Here is a 23,644-nt window from a genome sequence, read left to right on the forward strand (position 1 = left end):
ATTCTATGGGGTGTCAGCTGGGAGCCGGGCGAAAATATTCAAGATGGCATCACTCATGTCTGGCCTGTCAGCTAACACAGTGGAGCCACTGGGGGCTGGCTGGGCTTCTCTCTGTCCACATCTGTATCCACATCTCTCTCCAGCGGAGTAGCTGGACTTCTCTGTACAGTAGCCCAGGGCCCCAGGAGAGGGAAAGCAGAAGCTGCCGGCCTCCTGAGACCCCCAACCAGCACAGCATCACTTCCACGGCACTCTACTGGTCAAAACAAATTACAGGCCAGTCTAGGTTAAAGACAGGGAAGACACTGCACCTCCTGATGGAAGAGCAAAGAATGTGTGGCCTTCTGTGGGGGCAGCTTTTAAGATCACAGGACAGCAGCCTTGTCACTGGTCTTGCTACTTCAATATTTAGCCCCCTATCGTCAGTTCCCCCACACGACAGCCAGAAGGATCATCTGACATACAAAACTGACTGCACCTCCTCTCACTGCTTAAAGTCCTTCTGTGACTGCCCACTACACATGGGGTAAGGACCCAAACTCCTTTCAGGGGCTACAGGACCTGGCCTCTTGCTCCCCACCAGCCTCTAGGTTCCAACCACCACACACACACAAACATACACACACACACACACACGCACACACACACTCTTACCTCTTTTTAAAAGATTTTACTTATTTATGAGAGAGAGAGTACGGGGGGAGGAGCAAAGGGAGAGGGACAAGCAGACTCCATGCTGAGTGAACAGTCTGATGCAGGGCTCAATCTCAGGACCCCGAGACCATGACCTGAGCTGGACACTTGACTGACTGAGCTACCCAGGAGCCCCCACACTCTTACCTCTTAACGGAGCACCATAATGCCTAAACCTTCATCACTTCAACCCCACTTCCTAGGGTCCAGATTAGATTTCTGGCCAGGTGCTCTTATGGCACTCTCTACCTTTCTTTGTAGTTTCATACCTGTGTGATTAGCTGAGGATGTGAATCCTCACTCCTGAGACTGTGAACTCTCTGGGGGACAGGGAAACTGTTTTGTTCTCTGCTGTGTTCTCTGCTGTGTTCCCGATGCTGAGCACGGAGCAGAGGCAAGATGAAAACTTGTTGAATGTCTGAGCCCTCAGAAAACTTTACGGCAGTCCTCTAAAGTTCTGTGGAAAGGGGACTGGCAGAGTCCCTAGGAGGCTGGATCAGGATCTATGTCCTGAAAGCCACCACTGACCCATCCTTTCAGTTAACAGTTACTGAGCCCTGACTATGCGCCAGGAGCCCTTCTAGATCCTAAAGATAAAGCATGAAGTAGACAAAAGCCCCTAGCCTCATGAAGCTTACGGTCTGCTGTGGGTGCAGAGGAGAGACAGACAATGAACATGATAAATAACCTACACAGGGAGTTAAATAGTGATATGATTAATGTTAAGGAAGAATTAAAGGGAAGTTAGTATACAAATGTTAGTATATAATTCTAGAACAGTGGCCAGGGAAGTTCTCAAGGAGAAGATGATATCTGAGTAAAGACCTAAAGGACATGAAGGTGAGCCTTTACTATCTGAAGAAGTGTTCCAGTTAAAGAGAGTTAAGTGCAAAGGCCCTGAGGTGAGTGTGGTTGGAGCAGTGAGCAGGGTGAAAGGGGCAGGTGGAGAGGTAACAGAGATGGATCATGCACGGCCTTGCAGGGTTTATGGGCCTTGCAAAGGCCACAGAAAGAACACTGGCGACTACTGTGTGAGACAGAGCCAAAGGAGGGTACTGGGCAGGAGAGAAATATGACCTGATACAGGTATTCCGTGTCCCCCTCGCTGCATATGAGAAACAGACTGTGGGGAGCACAAAGACCACTGATGAGGCTGCGTGATGGTGTATGCGGGCCATAAGAGCGGACAGGACCAGGGTGACAGGAGTGGAGGTGGGAAGAAATGGTCAGGTTCTGAATATACTTTGCTGATGGACCAGACATGAGTGTAAGACAATGAAGGAGGCGGCACTTACTGAGAATGTGGGAAGAACAGGTTTTGGGGAAAAGACTGGAGTCCAATTTGGTCAAGATAGGTCTCTGGATGACTACAGATATCTTGAGAAAAGAGACATCATGTGGACAGTCAGCAGGTAAGGGAGAGGTTCTAGGCTGGAAACAGAAATGTGGGACATACATTTCCATGCTTATCCTAAATTCCTTAGGGGGCCTCCACGATTTGGATCCTGCTGATGTCTCAAAGCTCAACTTGCACCTTGCTAAGTTAATGGTTCTTTCTCTCCCTCCCTCCCTTCCTCTCTCTCTCTCTCTCTCTCTCTCTCACACACACACACACACACACACACACACACACACAATCCTGGGCCTTCCACTTGCTAGCTATGAGATCTTGGGTAAGTTACTGAACTTTATCTGTCCTCGGTATCGTCGTTTACAAAAGGGAGATCATAATAGCATCTGCCTGCTAGGGCTGTTCATTAAAAAAAACCAAACAACTTATTTTAATTAATTAATTAATTTTTAAATTAAGCTTCTACAATATGCCAGGCACTGTTCTACCTGCTGGAGATACCCTTTTCCCTGCCCCTCTCCGCCTCCCCTTTCCACACAGTCTGGAAGCCATACATCCTGTCAACTCAGCCTTCTGGACGACTCTCCTATCCACACCCTTTCTTCTGTCCCAACCGAGACTCCTGCCCTGGTTCATTCCCAACACCTCTTGCCCAGGATCGTGCCACAAACACCACCCTGGACTCCCAGCCACTAGTCTCTTTCCCATCAATCTATTCCTCGAAGGCAGCAAATTGGGCCATGCCCCTTCCCTTCTAGAAACCCTCTCCTGGCTCCTCAATGTCCTTCGGACAAAGTCCAAGCTCCCTAAATGGCCAAGAAAATCTTCCACGATCGATTCATACAGAACTCTCAACTACATCTCCCACACCACGTCTCCCGCAGTTCACATTTCCACAACAGGCTGTTTCTCATCGCTGCGTGTGCGCAAACCACCGCACCACGGCTACCGCAAACATCCTGTCTCCAGGTCTCAGCTCCGACAGCTCCTGCTCCTCCCGGAATGTTTTCCGACCCATGCCTCGCCTGCCTTCCCCTCCACATTCCACTCTGCCCGCCTTCCCGAACATCCGCAAGTCCGTCAAACGGCGCCCTCGCCTGTCTCTCCTACCGACCGGGGCTTCCTGCGAGCTGAGCCAGACACCGCGTCTAGTGATGGTCCGCGCGATAGGGCCGCTTCGGGCCTCAGCGCCTACCTCTTGCTCTGTGACCACAGATGCCTATACTGCGGTCTCGGGGACGAGCACAGCGGCCCAGCGGCCGCACGCCTGAGAGAACTCAACCCCGCTCACAGCCTTGCCGACGTCACCCAATCACGGCCTTCTCCTCCGCCACAGCCCGCCTCAAGCATCCGGGCCCCCGCGCCTCTCTGACTGCCTATTGGCTGCCCGGGAGCCCGTCCCCAACTCGTGGGCGAAAAGACTCCTGGTCTTTGTAGTCCCCTGATGAAAAAATTGGAAAAGGGACATAGAACTCCATTTCCCAGGAAGCGCCGCGCCCCAGTGGCGGGAGACGGTTAGGTACCCTTGAATCAGGAGGCTCTTGTTTGGCCAGTTGGGAGACAAAAGTTTCCAAATTGCTGTGGAAACAGACCCACTTACCTGGAACCCCGGGAATATCTTTCTGCCCGAGAATCTCAAAATGCTTTGCTCCGTCATGGCTCCACAGGGTGAGACCAGACGTGGGGGGTGTGGGGGTAAAGTCTGTACCCACCGCCTGCCTCCCATCCCCCAGATGGCACCAGTAAGGCCTGCTACATGCATCCAGCACCTACTAGATGCCTGCCTGGCATAAGGAGCCACTCCTGTGCAGACTCTGTGGAAGCCCTGGCTTATTAGGGCAGACCCTGATGTTTTCCAGAGACAGGCCAGAGCTGGGCCTTTACTCTTTCAGGGTCTCTGTTTACCATGGAAAAGACAAACGTGGGCTAGGATCCTATCCAGTATCTCTGTCTAGGATTCCGTAGCCCCAGACCTCCTGCAGCCCCATGTCTGCGCCAATAGCCATAACTTCCCCAGGGATGCATTCCACATGACAAAGCCCTTCTGGTTACCCCCTCCCCAAACACCATTCCCCACCGCGCCTCTGAGGGCCATGTGAGGGGAGCCGAGGCCCTGCAAACGCTCAGGCAGGCATGTGAGAAAGCTCTTTACTGGGGGGTACAGCAAGGAGGAGCAAGGCCATCTCCCCCTACCTGCCCCCACCCCCTCCTAGGGCCCTAGGGTGAAGGGGGTCTCCCCCAACACCGGACCACCACTGTCTTTGGTACAATAAATAGAAAACAAGGGGGGGGGAGAGGGGGCCAAGGGTCCAGTCCTTACAGGGAGGGTGCGCCTAGACCCTTCTCCTTGACCCCCTGCCCCAGGCCCCAATCAGTGCAGGCCTCACCCACCCCAGCTGGGTAGCAGCAATTCCAGTCAAGGGGAGAGATGAGGATGGGAGCCCAGGGCCCCCAGATGGGGGGTATGGCTTCAGGAGGGGCCCCAGGGAGGGGGCTGGGTCATGAGCTGGCTGCCGTGCTCTGGGGTACACCACGGAGGCCCAAGCGAGGCCCCAGAGTGGCAGGGTTATCAGGGGGTGGGAGGGGTGGACGACCTCCTGTCATCCGAGTCCGGAGGGCTGAGGCAGCCGGGTGCTGGGGGGCAGGCGCTGGGTGAGGTGGGGAGCAGTCTGGAGGGCCGCCCACCAGGCTCACATCCATCAGCTCCGGGGGTGGTGGTGAGGTTGGTGATGGGGGACGGCCAAGGCATCGGGGTTGGGGGGGTAACTGGGCCCCGGCCCCTGGCAGTGACGAGGCGGAAGCAGGGGCCTGATGTGTCTTGTGGGGCACATCACCCCCTGCCCAGGGGCGCAGCGGCTGGGAGGGTGGGACCTAAAGGAGCAAAGGAACAGTGGGTGATGGAGACCCAGGTCCTGAAGTCCCAGATACCCCACTAACCCCCTCCCAAGTCCCCGAGGCCCCAGTACCTGGGGGCTGTTCATCTCACAGTCAGTGATGGGGGGCCCAGGGCCCCCACAATATCGGTTGCTGTATCGGTAGGTCCGGTTGTCACTGGAGGAGCCGCTGGAGCCTCCTGGAAGTGCCAGGGGAGGGAATGAGGAGAAGCCTTAAGTGAGGAGAGGTGGCAGCTGAGTTTCTGGGTGGTTGAGTCTGGTTCGTGACCCAGGCCCAGGCCTGGGATTTGGGACCAGAGCCTATTTGAAGGATGGGGCCCAATTTTGAGATTACCGGTCAGAGCTCAGTTTTGAGTATGAGCAGTTCTAGAGGTGTGAGGTCTAGAGTATGAGAGTCAGAAGCAGTTCTAGAGGTATGAGCTCAAGTTCCATTTCAGAGATCAGGTCACCGCCAGTCAGAGCTCTCTTTGCCCCACCCATTCTGGAGTTCAGGATGGCATAGCTTCAAAGCTCTAGGTGAAGGCCCAGTGGGGCAAGGTCCCCCAGGTCAGGCTAAACCAGAGCTGTCCCCCCTCCCTGTCTGACCCCACCTGGCACTGGGCACCCACCAGAGCTGGAGATGGAGCTGGCGGTGCTGGAGGAGGGACAGGTGTCAAGGGGTGCGGGCGAGGTGGAGGCACTGCTGCCTGCCGGGCCCGTGTTGGTGGCCTCATCAGCCGTGCGGCGGAAAAAGCCGTGCTGCAGAGCCCCCAGTGGGCTGATGCGGGCGGCGGGCTCATACTCCAGCATGCGCAGCACCAGGTCCTGGAAGCGGAGGTAGTCGGCGGGGCTGTGGCCCGGCTCCCCCGCCCGCCGGCCCCCGGGCCCGCCCGTCTGCACGCCCAGCACCTCCTGCAGCCGCCGTGTCCCAGGGCCCTGGTAATCCTGGCAGGGAGGGGGTGGGAGGGGGGGCAAGAGAGTGGCCGTCAGTGGGCAGGAGGGGCAGGGAGACACACACGGGGAAACAGAGGCACGAGAGAGAAAGTGGAAGGAGAGAAGCTAAGAAGAGTTGTGGGGTGGGTAGGAGAGATGGGGTGGGCCAGGACGAAGGAAAGGACAGACAAGGGGGAGAGGAGGGAGGGAAAGACACAAGGGAGAGGAAGCAGGGAGAAAGGAAGCCCCAAGTGTGAGAGAGTGAGGGGCCACCAGGGTGGGAGGAGCGGCATGGGGCAGGGGCCGCACCTTCCTGAGTTCCTTTGTCCTTCGTAGGGTCCAGCCACCCCCAGGCAGCCGTTCAAAGTACTTGCGAGCCTTGGGTGCCTGGTCCAGCATGGGGGCTGGTGGGATGCCCAGCACCTCCACAATCCGGTTCATCTGGTCCACCTGTGAGCAGGTGGGCAGTCAGGGTCAGCAGGCCAGCCAGGCCCCCCGCCCCCCACTCCAGCACATCCCTTCCCCAGTAGCACACCTCATTGGAGCCACTGAAGAGGGGCTCTCCGGTGTGCATCTCCACCAGGATGCAGCCCAGGGACCACATGTCAATGGCCAGGTCGTAGGGTGTGCCCAGGAGCACCTCAGGTGACCGGTAGAAGCGGCTCTGGATGTACTGATAGATCTGGGGACGGAGCAGGGAAGAGGGCAACAGTCAGAGGTCCCAGCCTCCCTGAGTGGTGCCACCGACATACCCAAAGCTAAGAGAAACTTCCTTCCACAAAAATGGATGATGGGGTTCCAAACCTTGAAGTTATCAAGCACCTACTTTCCAGGAGCCCCTACCGTCATTTTATTCATCAGCCTCAGAAGTCTCTGCTGGCCTAGTCTGACCCTGATCTCCATCCAGAAGCCTGACCCTGGACCTCTCGGTCATCAGAGGCTGGCAGTCTGTGACCCCAGGCCCTTGCCACTCACCCAATCCAGACCCTTTTCAAGTCATCTCAAATGTCTGCTCACACGAAGCTGCAAAACACCTGCCCCCCACTCCCTCCCCAGCTTTAAGAGCAGAGGGTAAGCAAAACTTAGCCAAGTGCCACTCCTTGGAGTGAAGCCAATCCGACTTCACCCTGCCCACCTCTGACAGCTTCAAAACTGGCCCTGCCTCTTCAGGCTTCACTCTTCCTTTCCTACTGGGCACTGTACCCTGCGGCCCTCTCCTTTACCTCCCCCCTGCACCAGCCTTACAACTCTGTGCCGCCAACACCCCCTGCCAATGCTACCCTTCAGGCACCAGCCACCTCAGGCGGCACCCTACAATCCCAGCCCCGCCCCGCCCCTCGGGCGCCAGTCACTAGCTGGCCCCGCCCCGCCCCCCACACCAGGAGCCCCGCCCCCGGGCCGGGCCGGGCCGCGCCGCACCCGCTGGCCAAGCTGGCAGGAGCTGCCAAAATCCACGATCTTAATGGCGCTGCGCTTGGGGTTGCAGAGCAGGATGTTCTCGGGCTTGAGGTCGCAGTGAATGATGCTGAGCTCGGGCGTGGCCAGGAAGAGCAGCGCTGTGCAGAGCTGCTGCGCCAGCTTCCGCGTCAGGTTCAGCGAGACGCCGCGGAAGTGCGTGTTGCGCAGGAGGTCGTACAGGTTGTAGGAGAGCAGCTCGAATACCAGGCACAGGTGGTTCCGGAACATGAAGTGCCGCTTCAGGTGCACTGCGGGGAAGGGGATGGAAAGGGGCCGACGGAGAAGTTGAGGCTCAGAGAGGGCCAGTGGCGGCCTAGGGTACACAGTAACGAGAGGCCGGAAGGCGATCGGGGACTCTGCTTCTTGAGTGCTGGCCAAACTGTGGGGCGCCCACGGGAAGCGGCTGCTAGTCAGGGTGTTTTTATATGGTCTAGGACTTGATTCACATCAAGAGAATGATTTCCTTGGTTAAGAGAAGTTCATTCTCTTCACGTCTCTGTCACACTTTCTGATAAACCAAAGAGAACGTTTCCCTTTGGTGCCGATGGGTCTCTAATGCCCTTCTACATTTCCTCATTTAATTTTGTTAACATTGCTTTAGTCTCAGTTCTGTTTATTTTTCTGGCAGCGGACACTCGCTTTCCATTTAGGATAAAGATGTGTATTTAAAGAAACACACTCAATCCTAAGAGGAATTAGTATGGGAAAGAGGCAAAAGACTAAGAGTACAGGCGCTGGAGCCCACTGCCTAGTGAGATTATAGCCCCACCGAGTACAAACGCAGTGGCCTTATGATAGCACCCGAACGCCTCTCTTCTTCTCCAAGCTGTGGGCCAAGATGCCCCTTCCCCCCAGGGCTGTGGTCAGACTGAAACCAGTTAATTTACATAAAATGCTCGCAACAGGGCCTGACCCTTAGCGAGCACCCAATAAACTCCACCAGCACCATCATGGGAACAGGGCAAAAGTCATGAAGGCCACAGGAGAATCACTGATGTCAGGGAATTACAGCCCAGCCCGTCCTCTGCCGGGTGTGTGGCTGCCCCAGGCCTCACCTATGTAGTACTTCATCTCTGTGTCGTGCTGGTTCATCAGCTCCAGCAGCCGCAGCTCAATCTGGGCCTGGTTCAGGAAGGCCTTTTTGTTCTTGATGATCTTGATGGCCACCAGCTCCTGGGTCTGATGATCATAGGCTTTTACCACCTGACGGGGTGGGGCATGTCACAGAGTGAGGAAATGGGGGCAAGGGGACGTGGGACAGAGCAGGGCACCATTCTTTTGTGGATCAACATCAGTGGGTGCCCGTGCCCCCCGATCCTGGGGTCAGGGTGGAGGGGGGCGTCCCACACCTGGCCAAAGGAGCCTTTGCCGATGAGTGAGTCAATCTCGTAGCGCTCCAGCCAGCGCTCACCACTGCGCACAATGTAGTCGTGGTTGTCATCGTCGTAACCATGGTTCAGGACCTTCTTCTCCTTCTTGGTGCTCGAGTCCTGAGGTGGCGCCTGCTGGGCCCGCCGCTTCTTCTTCGCATAGTATACCTGCCCGGCCAGCCAGCCAGAAGATAAGGACGGCTGAGTGACCTGTGCCAGCAGCCAGGACCCCTCAGCCCCCAGCTGGGTCCCCGGGGGGCCCCTGCCCACCTCATTGATGTGCTTGTAGGTCTTGATGAGGTCCACGGAGAGCTTGCGCAGTGGGGCTGAGGTCGCGTCCCGGAAGGCCAGGGGCAGCCTCCGTGGCAACAGCCGCACATCAGGCAATACCTGCGGGGCGGGGTGTGGGGTGGGTGCTGAGGACAGGCCTTCACCTGGACCACCGGAGGGAGAACCCTCTGGGTGGCTGGGTCATCGTTACCACACACAGATTTACTTGGTCACTGTGTGACAACCCCACCAGGATAGAAATTCCCCAAGGGCAGAGACTGTTTTGTTCTTGCTGTATCTGCCGTGCCTGGAGCAGGGCCTGGCACATAGTGGGTGGTCATCAGAGATTTGCTGAGTGTAAGAATGGTCAACTATTTACCCCTGACCTTTCATCCCACACTTTCACTCCTTTCTGAACCTCTGTGGGATGGATGAGATAGAAAACGTGGGCTGTCCTTCCCAGTTCTTTGCCTGAGACCATCCATTCTGGATGTCCCATCTTGAGGGCTGCCATCATGCTTTACCTTCATCCCGTGGGGTCTTCCCATCCCTCACCCCCAATTCAGCACATTTTTTGACCAGTCTTTTGGGATCCAGCACCCTGGACCTTCTACTCCATCCTGCTTCAAGCCCTATAGTTCAGAGCCTTGAGAGTCTCTACCCCTGAATATCTTTACTCTGTACCCTAAGATGCTGCTGGCCCCAAGATCCTTTGGGCTCAAGCTTGAGCCCCTTTCACCCCGCCCGCCCGTCTTTCACTCTGGACCTTTTTTCCTTCGTGAACATTTATTGAGTGTTTCCTAGGTGCCAGGCATTGTTCTCAGCATTTTACACGCATCTCATTAACTTGTTTAACCTCACAGCAACCCTGTCGAGGTAGGTATCATTCTTGGTTCCGTTTTACAGAACAGAAAACTAAAGGGCAAACCTAAGTCATTTCACCACCGTCTCAGGATTTGAACCCAGGCTCTCCCAGCAACAACTCTATTATCTTCCACTCCAGATGGGCCCTTCATGCCCCCAGAGACCGCTCTGGGCAACCAAACTATCTTTCACCCTCAAGAGCCTTCTATCCCCAGCACCCCCCCCCCCCCCCGGCAGGTGAGGAGCCAGCTGAACGCATACCTGCGTGTGCTCCTGGGGCCCCGGGAAGCCAGAGAAGGGACCATGGCCTGGTGGGACGGCCATGGTGGGCTCAGAGGGCCGCAGGGGAGCGAGGCCTGGAGCGGGAGCCCGGCCGGGGGGCGCCTTCTCGCATCCTGCACCTCGGCTGCCACCGCCGCTGAGACCTGAGAGCAGGCGGGAGGCAGGGGAACAACATGGAACAAGATGTGTGGGACACGGCCAGGCAGGAAAGAGGTGGACATCAGAGAGAAGGCAAGGCACAGGGGGAGGAGAAAAAGGACAACAGGTGGCAATGAAGAAAGAGGACAGAGAGAAGTGGTGGGGTGGGGGTGGCACAGTGGAGTCCCTCAACAAATGATAACCAAATAAATGAAGTAGGTGGCGCAAAGGGGAACATACGAAAGGGGATGATTGGAAGCCAGGCAGGGATATAGGCCATGACAGCAAAGGACAGAAAGACACCAATAATTGGGGGGAGGAAGAGAAGAAAAAGAAACCACAGACAGTACTGGGAGTAGGGTTCACTCTTTGCTTCCCATTTCTGCTTGTGGCCCTCCCCAGCACCCCCTCACACAAGATCCTGCCCTCCTGCAGTCTTCCCTGATTGTCACGATCTCCTCTCTCATCACAGCAAGGTCCCTGCACTTCAAGATCTACCCTTCCCAGTAGATCCCTCAATCTGGAGAACTCTAGGATCCCCCCAAACCACATGAGAGCGCTCTGGGCCCCTCCGGACCCATAGCAGAATCCTCTGCAGGCCCCTAAAACCACATCAGGGTCCTGGGGACCACGCCAAGGTTATCCTGTTATACAGGGTTGTTCCTATATAAAAGAGTCCTACCCCTATGACACTCTCATCCATCAGGGCAACCCCTTCCCAGGGGACACTCCCCATATCATGCCAAGACCTCATCCCTATACCATTTCCTCCCTTATCAGGGGACCCCCCCCCCCCCCGCAGGTACTTTCTCTGTGCCACATCAGGGATCTTCCCCATATTAGTCCATGGTCCCCCTCCCAATCAAGGCTCACTTTTCCTGATGGGAGCAAGGAGGAGGTGTCTCTTCCCTCACCCTTCTCTCCCCTACACTGGATCTTCCCCTCCTCCCCCCATCCAATATTCCTACCAGGGCCCTTTCTCCGGTTACTCCTCTCTACATCAGGGTCAATCCACAACTGTGCCCATTCCTAGAAGGCCCCCAGAACGAAATTACCCAAATAATCCAGAGTTCTCCCTTCCCAGAGTACCTGCCACACCAAAATCCTCTCCCCACAGGCCTTCTCCCATGTCAATCTCTTTCTCCTATGCCAAGCCTTGCCACTCACTCCACGATCCCTCCTCTCTCTTGGAGCTCCCCCGCCCCTCACCCGAAACAACCTCTTCCCTGGGGCCCTCCCACAGCAGGACCGTCTCTCCCAGCACCCACCCCCTACCCGGGTCAGGGCTGGCGCGGGGCCCACGGGGGGCTGGGGCGCGGTGGGGCCCCCAGTGGGGTGGGCGAGCGGCCAGCATGGCGGCGGTGGCGGCAGAGAGGAGACGGCCGCCTGTCCCGGCCCGGCCGGCCCGGCAAGCCCCGCGGCGAGGAGGGCAAGCGGGACAGGCGGCCCGGTGGGTGACAACAGCAGCCGCCGCCGCCGGGGGCGGGGAGAGGAGGGAACGAGGGTCAGCCCGGGGCACGCGGGGGAAGGGGAAAGCAGGTGGACGGGGGAGGGGCGGGTTAACCCTCGCCCCGCCGGCCCCGCCCCGCGCCGCCACCCGCCCCTGGGGACCCAGGTGTCCCGCCCCCCACCCTGGAGGCCCGCCCCGGTCGGCGGAGCCCGGGCGGGCGGGGCCGGACTGAGTTTGGCAGTCCGCACCTGCCATGGCAACAACCGTGCCATTGGTCGCTGCTGCCAAGAGCTCAGCCAATCGCAGTTCAGAACAGCTGTTGCTAGGCGACGACGATGCAGCCGGAGGAGCCGAGCCCAAACAAAGGGCGGGAGCGGGGCCCCGCTACCCCCTTCCAGCCGCCCTCCCAAGACTGCTCCCTCGGGCTCGGCCCCTTCCAAGAATCCGACTATGAATAGCCAGGCACTGCCTGCACCTGCCCGCCGCCCCCCTGCTCTCCTCCCTCGGCCTCGTGCTAAGTCTGGCGGCGACGCGGGCAGGGCGGGTCTGTACTGCCCCCTCCCCGCGAGCTCGTGCCGCCCCACCTGTAGCCGCGTTGTTACCTGAGGGCGCGGGCAAGGGGACTCAAGCTGCTCGGGAAGCCCGAGCTCAGACCTGCCCACTGGCTGAAGATATCCGACGGACGCGGCGAGCCAGGGCCCCGATTACCCAGTAATGCAACCAGCAAAATGGCGACCACAACAAACCGGCCCCCCCCCACCCGGGCTCCGCCCCCACCCCCCCTTCGCTTCCCCCACGTGACCCAGGGTACCACGCCGCGCCTGCGCGCCGAAGAGCTTACCGGCAGACATGCACAGTAAGCTATCAACTCCGCCCAGGCGCCAGAATCCGGGTTACGGCTGCGCAAAAGGCAGCAAGAAAGGAGCATGCGCACGAGTGACCGGATGAGCTTGCCCACCCCCACCACCGCGGCAGTTGATGAACGGCGCATGCGCCCCGTGGAATGGAGGTCGCTGAGCAATCAGCCCAGAGGAGCGATGGATGAATTTTTTGTTTTTTAGTAGGCCGGCTTGAACTCACGACCCTGAGATCAAGACCTGCGCTGAGATCAAGAGGTCCACGCTTAAGCGACTGGGCCACCCAGGTGCCCCTGCATGAGTCTTTTAATAGAAAAACACACGTGGAACAGTAGCAACACAATCTCTTGGCAATCCAGATGACACGGGGCTTCAGTTCTTCACCTTGGGAGGTGGCCTGTGAGAGCAAGGAGAGAGGGGATTCAGAGCTTGTGGCCATTTAAGGCACTCCTACCAACTGCTGACCGGCAGGGCTCCGTCTGGGTGGGTGGCCGGCCCCTGCTCACCTGTACACACCCACCACCACAGCGTGATCTCTTTCATACGGCTCTAAGGTCAACTGCTCCTGGGGCTTCATGTTCTCCTGCTGCATCTTCTTCACTTCGGAGGCAAACACAGCCTCAGCAGAGGCCGTGGAGTCAATGCAGTTGGCCTGCAGAAGAGAGAATGTGAAGTTTGCAGCAAGCCTTCGGGCTGTTTTCCCTTTTTTGTGCTCTTTAAACCACAGGTATTTTCATTGGAAACTCAGTGAAACTCAGGTTTTAGAAATGTAGGGAAAGACTTTGTTAGAGAAATTTTCAGTTTGGTTTGGATTTGGAACAGGAAGACTTTAACAGAGACCTATTTATCTTAAAGCCAGTGTTTCAATTTTACACCCAGGTTTCCAACCCTCCCCCCCACTTCCTCTTCTTTAACAATAGCAATAATGCTGAGAATACTAAAACAAATGTAGCAAAAGGCTAATAATGCTCAATCTGGCTGAAAATCCTTATTCAAAGTAAAACGTTTTTTTGAAATACATCTAACATTCATCTAAAATTTATTTTAGGGGCTCCTGGGTGCGTCAGTTGGTTAAGTGGCTGGCTTCGGCTCAGGCCATGATCTCAGGGTCCTGGGATAGAGCCCCGCATTGGGCTCCCTGCTCAGTATGGAGCCTGCTTCTCTCTCTCCCACTCTCCCTACTCGTGCTTTCTCTCTGTCTCAAATAAATAAATAAATCTTTTTTAAAAATACATAAAATTTCTTTTATACCAGGCTCTAAACACTACATATATATTGATAAATTTAATCCTTATATCAACACTAAAAGAGATACAACTAATATCTCTACTTGACAAGTGAAGAAACAGGCACACAGGTTAGGGAACTTGCTCAGAGTCACAGTGCAAGCTGGAATTCAAACTCAAATGCTCAACTTAGCAATCATGCACTCGACCATTACTGACCATTCTATCGCCTATTTAAACCCACAGCCTTTCAGTTTTGTAGACATTTTTCATTATGTGCTATTTGGGGGTGGGGGGGCAGGGATAGAGGCTGGAAATAGATTGCCTGGATTAGGACAATGGAGGCTCCTTGTTTTGACTAGCTGCTTGGCAGTTACAAAAAAGATATTACCACCCCATCTTAGACTCCTCCGAGCCCCGCACCTTAATGGAAATCACAAAGTGTCCTCCGTTGCGAAGGAAAGTGTGGGCATTCAGGGCTACGATCCGGGTCTGGTCTGGCTGGGCCACATCAGCAAAGATCACATCCACCATCGCTAGGGAGAAAGAAGTGGCAGTTACAAGCTGAGTCCACCCTATCTTCCCAGCTCCTCCCATGAGGCCTGCGCCCCATCACCAGCAGGTTTCTGGCAGTCTTCCCTGCTTCCAGTCTCCCTTCCCCCCACTGATCCCCACCCCTCCAGAGTGTCCCCAGGATGGGGGTCCAAAACCCAATCACACCATCCATTCATTGCTCTTGTAAACCATGATTGCCACCTACTCTGTGGCCAGCCCTGGGCCGGGTGTGGGGGACACAGAGACGAGTCAGACCCGGACCCTGCCCTCGAGACGCTCCCGGGTCTGGGGGGGGGAGACAGACACGTCATCAAAAAGGCAAGTAAAGGTGAGCACTTATACAGGCAAGAGCGTCTGTGGGATTGTCAAAGGAAGACAAGCTGCAGGACAAAGGGTATGGTATGAAGGCATGGGGGGAAAAACCAACTCAAAACCCGCGAATGCGAAGTATTATTTTAAAGCCAGTATGATTAAACAAAACAAAACAAAACAAAAACATGGTATAATGAAAACTGACTTTTTTAAAATCGAGAAAAGCAGACATGAAATTGCTTGTGTTAGTTTCCTCTGAGAGTGGTTTATAAGGAATGCCAGTTTTATATTATACTTCCAAACTTTTTTCTTTTTTAAAACACAGTATTCACATTGGGGCCCTCTGCGCCAGACCACATTCAGTTTGTCCTTTCTGGGTTATGATCACCCCAGATGAGGAGGAGGACCTCTGAAGGGGGCTATTATACATAAGCCAGCGGCAGCATAAAAAGTACCCTGTTTTAGAGGGAGGCAGGAGGTATGGGGGTGCCCAGGGAGAGGGGCAGGAGAGAACAAAGGAGGTCGGCCTTCTACGGGGGCCAGCCATCCAAGCTCCACAACTTCACCCGGCTCCCCTCACCCTCTTGATTCCTACAGACTCAGGGGGCCTCTGCTCATCCACTCGGACTCTGTTCCAATCAGGGCTCCGGCCACCTCCTCCAGGAAACCCGGAGTGGCCGGGCCCGCACAGCCGGAGCCAACGCCCAGACCCTCACCGATGAGCATGCGGTACTTGTGTGGGTGCCGGGCGTCTTCAATAACAGGGATAATGTTGGTCCTCTTCTTGGCCAAGTTAATGAGGTCGCGGCCGGAGCGATGGGAGAACTCAACTGCGTAGACTAGACCGTCCTAAAATAAACCAAATAATAAAAACGCTGATACCAGTTCTGAGATGGAACACCTACTTTGGGCCCGAACACTGCATGCAGCATCTCTTCAAATCCCCGAATCGAAACCCTACCACGTGACAACCGCTGCTGCCAGGGGCTGCGCAGTCCCGCTTTACTTGATCTGAGAGACCAGGCCCCCAGCATGGAAGCCAGGACACAGAGAAGAAGTCCTAACAGCTAAGAACACTTACAGTGGGCCAGGCACTGCTCTATTTGACAGGAATTCATTCATTTAATCTTCACAGCAACCTGATTTTCAAGAGGGGTAAACTGAGGCTCAGAGAGTTTAAGTAACTTGCCGAAAGCCACCTCACTGTAAAATGCCCACATCAGAGCCTGGGGTTTTTAACCACTAAATCACACAGCCTACAGTCATGCGGAGGAGCTGGGGGTCCTGAAGTGACATGTGTGGGGGCCGTCTAACCAGGGAGCCTGAGTAGTGACACAGAAATGCAGGCTCAGACACTGACATCTGTCCTTTTTTTCTTTTTCTTTTTTTTAAAGATTTTATTTATTTATTAGACAGACAGAGACAGCCAGTGAGAGAGGAAACACAAGCAGGGGGAGTGGGAGAGGAAGAAGCAGGCTCCCAGCAGAGGAGCCTGATGTGGGGCTCGATCCCGGAACGCCGGGATCACGCCCTGAGCCGAAGGCAGACGCTTAAAGACTGAGCCACCCAGGCGCCCCTGACATCCGTTCTTTTAAGGGAAACCAGAAGACGAGATTTGGGGGCATACATTTTTAAGGAAGGCCACCAAATCCAACAGTCCCCACCTTGGCCCCTCTAACTGCACTTACCCCAACACCCACGTCCCTTCCCTCCAGACCAAGGATGCAGGAGGGAGACTAAATGAGGCTCTGGAGACCAGGTGCGTGCAGGGGCTCCCTTCAGCACAGGCACTCTGACGGAAGGGCCTAGCCCCCAGCCACATGGTGCAGGGAAGCAGCCAGGGCCACTGACTCCAGGCTGGCAGAGGCAGCCTCTCCCTCCCACCTCACCACCTTTACTCGCCCCTCCCTACCCCCTCCATCCACTCACCGGGCCTACGATGTCGGAGACGTGGGAGACAGTGGTGCCTGACGCAGCCCCAAGGTACAGCACCTTGGCCCCTGGCTTGATATGGATCTGGTCCACGCCGCCCAGGATTGCTGCTGCCAGCTTGGAGCGGAAGGGGTTCCAGGCACGGTACTCGATTTTGTCATCTCCCTCCTGGGCCAAGAGAGATGGGGATGGAAGTCAGTGGCAGGCTTTTCTTTTCTTTTTTTTTAGTGCCAGGCTTTTCTGCTAGACTCCACTGCCTTTAGCCCTAGGGCCCTGGGTGCTCGTTCATTGTTCAAGAAATGAATACAGGTGCACATCAGTGACCGTGACAGATGCAGGGCCTGCCCTCTCATGGAGGTTACTGACTCAGGTAGAAGGGGCAGGGACGGACAATAAACACAGAGATAAAAGATCATATCCGTTAACAGCAAGACTTATGCATTCATTCACCAAACATTCGCTGGGCCACACATACTGTGGGCCAGACCCTATGCCAGGCACTACGGATGCACAGTGACCAAGACCGCTGTCTTCAAGGAGTAAGTATACACTGAACTAACACATACGGGACAGTAGCCAGTGACAGCTGCTAAGGCGAAGATCACGTCAGGAAGAGGACATGACGTAGGGGGAGTGGGCAGAGGAACAGGGGAAAATGAGACAGGGTGGAAGGGAAGAGCCCAGAAGGAGGTGGGGGCCAAGCAAGTTATCTGGGGAAGCACACTCGAGGCGGCAGGAAAGGCAGCAGAAAGCCCTAAGCAGGAGAGCGCCTGGCCATAAAGAAAAAACGACATGGGATAGCAGAGCACAGCGTGGGCAGGGAAGGCTGCTTCTGACAGACTGGGTGGTACGAGGTGGCCTAGTGAGAAACACAAGGTGACATCCGACCAGAGACACTGGCGATGAAGGGAACCAGCCACACACACAGCTGGGAGAGCCGTATTCAAGGCAGAGGGAAGAGCAAGGAGGTCCGTATGGCTGGAAGACACGAGGTCAGGGGGTGAGGAGGGGGAGCTGGAATGTGCAAGGTCTTCTGGGCCACAGTCAGGACCTGGGACTTGAACCTGAAGGGAATGGGGGATCTGACTTATGTATTAAGATGACCCCCCGGCTGGCATGTGTAGGACACGCTGGGGGGCAGGGAGACCAGACCGCTGTCTACCCTGCCAGCTGGGGCCCTGGTCTCACCGCAATCGAGACTCTCTTCTCTCCATAAACAGATTCTCCAGGGACCAGATTCTTGGTGACAAGCGCATCTTCCTTTCCTCGGCAAATGAAGACACCTAAGCGAGGAGACCAGCACTGGGTGAAGACTCTGGGCTGCACCGCACCCCACCCCCAGCAGCCCCCAGCCCCCCTCACTCACCCTCATGCCGATGAGGTTCCACCATCACATTCTTCCCCGACTGGTTTCCTCTTTTCCCTCCCCGACCACGACCCCGGTTGCCGCCAGACTGGAACCCTCCACCTACCAGGCAGAGAGGCAGTGAGAGAGGAAGATCCTATGATCTCTTCCCTCCCTGAGTCCCAAGCCCTCCTGATTGTATCCACCGCAGCCCCCAGTGTCACTCACCACCTCGTCCGCCTCCTCCTCCTCGACCTCGGCCCCTAAAGCCTCCACCACGACCTCTGCCCCCGCCAAAGCCTCCTCGGCCTCCACCACGACCACCACGGTCACCAAAGCCCCCTCGGCCACCAAAGCCGCCCCCACGGGGGCTGAAACCTGTAACGGCAGCAGAAAGGGGAATCAGAGCAATGAGGTCTGAGAAGTTATGTCTCCTAATTCCACTGGGAGGTGTTCACAATATCCACAGAGCAGAAAAATCAGGACCGACCCAGGTGTCCATCGGCAGAACGGGCAGATAAAAGGGAGGGACTACTGACCATCAACAAGGACACAGATCTACAGTCACACCAGGGACACACATCTTCGAGTCCTCGTGTTAAGTGAAAAGGCAAGTTGAAGAAAACCACATCTGACATAGTATCTTTTATAGAAGTTCAGCAACGACTAAAATTAAACACTGTCATGCTGTAACCCACGTGCCACGCACCCCCCTGCCCAAGAGGCAAGGGGGTGATGATCCAGAACTCACAACGCGGGGGATTCGGGTAGGGGCGGAATGCCTGGTCGACGCAGGTCACTGTCAGCGTTCTGCTTTGTGCTCAGATAGTAGGTCTGCAGGATCCACTCTATTCTCCGTGTTAGAGCGAAGAAGTGTAAACACCGAGTGTTGGGCCCTAGGGTCCCCGAGATCCTGGAAACATTTCCACGCCCTCCCACTCCTGAACTTGGGTCAGGAAGAAAAGGGCCAACCCCCAAACAGAGGGGAGGTGGGCACGATGTCTTTCCTGCTACCCGATCTCCCTGAAAGTTGAGGGGAAGAAAAAAAAAAAAAAGATCCAGGGAGACTTGATTTCGTCACCGCAGAGCAAACCCGTCCACTTCACGGAGCACAGAACACGGGCGGAAGCAGAGGGCGTGCCGGCGCTAACATTCCGTATCTGACTTTTCTGTGCCCACGTCCCAGGCTCCGCCGTACTTTCGGCAAATCACATGAGTTATAAAACAACAGAGCGAAAATTAGTGATGCTTTAAAATGATCTCACTTGATGTCAACTATTCGACAGTAAACTTGCCAGAGTTTTTGTAAAGGTGATTATATTGACGCGCTACGAAAGCTTCACGCATCGTAACGGCGTTAAAGATGAGAACGTAGGGGCCCCTGGGCGGCTCAGTCGGTTAAGCGGCTGTCTTCACCTTCCCAAGTCCTGGGATCAGCCCCGCATCGGGCTCCCTGCTCAGAAGGGGAGAAGGGGCGTCTGCTTCTTCCTTTGCCCTTAGCACCCCGCCCCTCCTCCCGTGCACTCTCTCTCAAACAAAATCTTTAAAAAACTTTTTTAAAAGATGAAAAGGTAGAACTTTTCATTGTTATTACTAATTTAAGTGTTAAAAATTAACAGTTTCAGAACTCCTGAAGAGTTGCCTACCTTTACTCCCTTACTCCCTCTATGGTCTCCTGTCCACAGGGCAGCAAGTGGTGGACCTTTTCCAACCCACAAAATCGAATCTCTTCATCCCTCTGCCTAAATCCCTTCAATGGTTTTCCACATTACTGAAAATGCAACCAAAATTTCTTTCTCTGGCTTCCAAAGACCGAACTCAGTGACTCTCACCTTTGGCTAATCCCTGGAACCTAGAAATCCTGTTTAGGTGTCTGGTGTAGGGGCCCGAGCATAGGGCTTTTTAAAGTTTCCCAGGCGATTCTAAATGTGCAGCGCGAACTAAGAACCTCCATCACGCGGCTCTGGCTTCCGCTGACTTCTGTGACCTCACTCTTTCTATGCCCGGCATCCCGCTCTTCCTCCTCAAACTCCCTCTCCAGCTTCTAAACCCTTTTACACCTGCTGTTCCCACTGCCTGGCTCCTGGAGACATTTGCTGGGCTCACCCACTTCCTCCCTTGCACTCAGGTGTCTGATGAAACGCTCCTTCCTCAGAAGGGCCTCTGGGCTCCCTCCTTTACCCGGCTTTCTTGTTCTTCCTGTTAATCATCACACACAGCACTTTTTATTTTATTACTGCCTGACTCCCGCACCAGAATCAAGGCCCCAAGGGACCAGGATGTGTTCATGGTTTTGGTCACTCTGCATCCCCAGCACCATGCACAACACTTGGCACAAAGTGTGGGCTCAATAAATATTAAGTGAGTTGTCTGCTGATGACTCTTAAACCCCTGGGTTCTGCCTCGGGGGGGAAAACACACCCTCTCTGTTCGTTCAGGAAGCAGGTGATGACACGGTGACCAGAGCCCTGGTCCCCTCCCCTCAAGCTGTTCAAGTGTCCCATACAGGGCGATGGAGATGCCACTTCTGACCCTAGAGAGTAGGGGAGGTTCATGGGAATCTTGCAAAACTTCATCTGTAAGACAGAGATAGGGTGATAACACAGTGCCCAGCCCAGAGCACTTCCCTCAACACACTGCCTGGCACACAGTTTGAATGAGTATTCAAATAAGAGGGACAGCCCCCCTGTCTTCCCACTTAGGAAAGACACCACTAGGCCCAAGAGACTCTCAACCCAGGCCCAATGCAATCAGAGACCCGAGAAGTGTGGTGATGGCAGGGGGCACCGGGGGCATGAGTGTCAACTTTCAGGCCCAGATACTCAAAACGTATCTTAATTCATTTTAGGTCCCGGGGAGCTTACAAAAATGTACTGAAAGTACCCACTCCTCAAGGAAACTACACGCTCGCAAATTTTCCACAAGTTTTGGGAGGAGGTTCCATGGACCCCCTGGTTTAAACCCTGCTCTCCTCCCACAACCTTCCCCATCTCAAAAACGGACACTCCACCCTTCCAGTTACAGGTGCCCAAACCCTGAGGGATCCTTGACCCCTCTTATACCCACATACAAGCTGCTGGCTCTATCTTCAAAATACGGTTTTCCAAACCGTGGCAATGTGTCAGGTGGGTCCGCGGCTACCACCCTGGTCCGAGCCACATCACCTCCCCCTAGATCACAGCAACGAGCTTCCCACTGATGCGCCTGCTTCCACTTCTGCTCCCCTGAAGTCCTTTCCACACACAAGCCAGGAGGATCCTTTTAAACGTATCCATCAGACAGTGTCGTGTCCCTGCTCAAAATCTCCCCAAGGCTTCTTCTCTCAATCAGACTCAAATCCTTAGGGAAGAGCTGACTCTTACCTTCTGAAACGTCATATCCTAACACAATGAGGGAAGGGTGGGGAGGAAGGTGTATCCTCCATTCCTGGGGGAATCAGACTATAGGGTGCCTGCAGGCATGCCGGGGTCTGATAGAGATACACAGTCCAGCACCCCCTCGATCCCACCCACCCACCCACCATTTCATCAGATCTCCAAACCTTAAGAGAAAGGGAGTTTCGGAGGGGATACGTGCATCCACAAACCCAGCCTCCCCCTCCACCAGATGACCCAATCTCTCCACACATGGAGGGCAAAGAAAAAGGAAGAAAAACGAAGACCTGCACTAGGAAACACAGCTTCTGGGTCACAGTGGGAAGATTTCCCCAAACTCTAGCAGAGCAAGTTGGGGGGAAGGGCACGACCTGATTTAGGAAGACCTGAGACACCAGGGGGAAAGACCCTAATTTTGTTCCTCTTGAGAAGGATAAAGTTAACAATTAGAGACAATACTACTACGTCAAGCCCTGTGCTATTTCCCCCCCAACTTTATTAAGATATAACTGACATATAACATCATGTAAAGCTACTGCGAACAACCTGATTTGCACACTTAAATATGCAAAAAGATTACCACGATATGCTATTTTGTCCTAACATGATCTTGCTAATTATAACGGGGAGCCATTTTACTGACGAGAAAACTGAGACTCAAGAGAGGTAAAGCCACTTGCCCAAGGTCACACAGGAGCTTAAGAAGCAAAGCTAATACTGAAACTTTGAACTAAGGCCTTTCTGCTGTCAAAGCCAGGACTCTCATCAATCTGCCGCGAGGGAGGTGGGGTGGGTTCATCAGAATCTCGGGGAAAATCAAATTAATAAAACCACTCATGTCCTGTGACTATCTCCCTCTCCCACCCCATGCTAAGCCTGTCTCGGGCTTGTGATGGTTCATCTCACCGGGAGTTGAGAATCACGATCACTCAAACTACAGAGACCCGCCTCTCCGGAGAGTAGAGAGCGGGAAAGTGGGACAGAGAAGGCCACACACTCTCAAACCGGGAGTCCTCATTCACTTCGGCCCTCTCTGAGAAGCTGGTCTGGGAGCTAAAGGGACGGTCATTGCGGCGGTTATACGGAAGGCAAACGGGGGTTCTCTCCGACCCAAAACTGGGACTTTCCACCTGTGAACCAAGACATTATCCCCAAGTCCCACGGCCCGAGATCCAAGCCCCCAGATGCCTGGATCCAGACTCTGGGTCAGTACTCCCGACTGCCACCCCCAGCCCAATAACCAAGATCCCTAATGACAGCCTCAATGAGATGAATCCTAATTCGGGAACCAACACCCCCCCCCATCCCAGGCCCAAGACCCTCGACTCACGACCGTAAACTCCGAAGCCGGTCACAGACTCCAGACCAGGCATCCGAACCCCGGGCTCAGCGTCCATCACAAGGCGGAACCAAGACTCCCTAGCCACAGGAGCCCGGAACCAGGACCCTGACCCAAGAGACCGGATCCCCTGCCCCTAGGCCAAGGCCCCACCCCTCCGACTCCGGTCTGGCACCACGATCCCCGTCGGCCCCAGTCTCTGACCCCGGACCCCAACCCCTGCCTGTACCTGGCTTCATGGCGAGAGCTCAGCTCCCCGGCCCAGGACCCTGCGGCGTCCCAGACTACACGAGTCTGGCGCTTTCGCACGTGGAAAGAAGCGCACGCGCGGCGGCGTACGGCGCGTGACGCAACTTCGCAACCCCGCCCCCCGGAGCCCCGGCCGCAGCCGCAGCCTGGCGCGCGCGCTATGGGCGGGGCTTAGCAAGCCTCTCAGGGCACCGCCCCACTCGGCGGCTTTAGGCGCTGCTCGCGCAGAGATCCTGCGGTGAACGCGCTTCCTGCTTCCTCTTCACCGGTGCGAGCCTCCTGGTAATTAGGGTTCGTCACCAGGCCTTTGTACACCCTGTGCACTCTGCCCCTTTCTTTCTTTTTTTTCTTTTCTTCCTTCCTTCCTTTCTTCCTTCCTTCCTTCCTTCCTTCCTTCCTTCCTTCCTTCCTTCCTTCCTCCTTCCTCTCTTTCTTTCTCTCTCTCTTTCTTTCTTTTCTTATAAATGTTTTATTTATTTACTTGACAGAGAGAGAGAGAACAAGCAGGGGGAGCGGCAGAGGGTGAGGGAGAAGCAGGCTCCCCGCTGAGCAGGGAGCCCAATGTGGAGCTTGGTCCCAGGACCCCGGGATCATGACCTGAGCCACCCAAGCACTCCATCTCTTCTGTTTTAATTAACTCCCTAAGGTCCCCTCTACACCTGAAGGCTTTCCCTGACCCTTTACACCCCACCCACCCCCCGAACAGGGAAGTCTCTGGGCTCGCATTCATGCACTTGATAAACATTTCTGCACCGGGCACTGTTCCATGCTCT

At 55.2% G+C, this 23,644-nt stretch overlaps 2 protein-coding genes across 5 annotated transcripts; both read right to left on the reverse strand.

Annotated features, from left to right (window-relative positions):
• Positions 1-4,178: 4,178 nt before the first annotated feature.
• DYRK1B (dual specificity tyrosine phosphorylation regulated kinase 1B) lies at positions 4,179-11,754 on the reverse strand. Of its 4 annotated transcripts, XM_026482313.4 has the most exons (12): positions 11,508-11,752; positions 10,074-10,237; positions 8,949-9,068; positions 8,658-8,846; positions 8,364-8,511; positions 7,270-7,556; positions 6,386-6,532; positions 6,160-6,300; positions 5,827-5,862; positions 5,547-5,742; positions 5,011-5,117; positions 4,179-4,915 (listed from the first exon to the last, which is right to left on the reverse strand). In XM_026482313.4, the coding sequence occupies exons 1-12, from the start codon at positions 11,584-11,586 to the stop codon at positions 4,544-4,546; spliced, it is 1,986 nt and encodes a 661-aa protein (XP_026338098.2). In that variant the 5' UTR covers positions 11,587-11,752; the 3' UTR covers positions 4,179-4,543. The 4 variants fall into 4 exon arrangements, with proteins under 4 accessions (XP_026338098.2, XP_026338097.2, XP_026338099.2 ...); XM_026482312.4 differs by having other exon boundaries at positions 5,547-5,862; positions 11,508-11,754; XM_026482314.4 differs by lacking the exon at positions 5,827-5,862 and having other exon boundaries at positions 11,508-11,749.
• A 1,051-nt stretch (positions 11,755-12,805) lies between these two features.
• FBL (fibrillarin) lies at positions 12,806-22,962 on the reverse strand. The gene is made up of 9 exons (XM_026482316.4): positions 22,852-22,962; positions 18,138-18,287; positions 17,931-18,032; positions 17,753-17,847; positions 16,562-16,732; positions 15,349-15,481; positions 14,189-14,301; positions 13,046-13,191; positions 12,806-12,936 (listed from the first exon to the last, which is right to left on the reverse strand). The coding sequence occupies exons 1-9, from the start codon at positions 22,859-22,861 to the stop codon at positions 12,912-12,914; spliced, it is 945 nt and encodes a 314-aa protein (XP_026338101.1). The 5' UTR covers positions 22,862-22,962; the 3' UTR covers positions 12,806-12,911.
• Between the last annotated feature and the right edge of the window lie 682 nt (positions 22,963-23,644).

Source organism: Ursus arctos, unplaced genomic scaffold (genome assembly GCF_023065955.2).
Source record: "Ursus arctos isolate Adak ecotype North America unplaced genomic scaffold, UrsArc2.0 scaffold_19, whole genome shotgun sequence".
NCBI classification, from domain to species: Eukaryota; Metazoa; Chordata; class Mammalia; order Carnivora; family Ursidae; genus Ursus; species Ursus arctos.

Excerpts from the sequence above, each read along its gene's own strand:
- DYRK1B (XM_026482312.4), bottom strand. The coding sequence starts at position 11,586 with ATGCTGGCCGCTCGCCCACCCCACTGGGGGCCCCACCGCGCCCCAGCC. Across the intron at positions 9,069-10,073 it reads GGCCCCAGGAGCACACGCAG|GTATTGCCTGATGTGCGGCT; the intron begins GTATGCGTTCAG and ends CCCGCCCCGCAG. Across the intron at positions 6,533-7,269 it reads CCTGCCAGCTTGGCCAGCGG|ATCTATCAGTACATCCAGAG; the intron begins GTGCGGCGCGGC and ends CTCCGTCCCCAG.
- FBL (XM_026482316.4), bottom strand. Across the intron at positions 18,033-18,137 it reads AGGAGGAGGCGGACGAGGTG|GTGGAGGGTTCCAGTCTGGC; the intron begins GTGAGTGACACT and ends TCTGCCTGGTAG. Across the intron at positions 13,192-14,188 it reads ACTTTGTGATTTCCATTAAG|GCCAACTGCATTGACTCCAC; the intron begins GTGCGGGGCTCG and ends TCTCTTCTGCAG.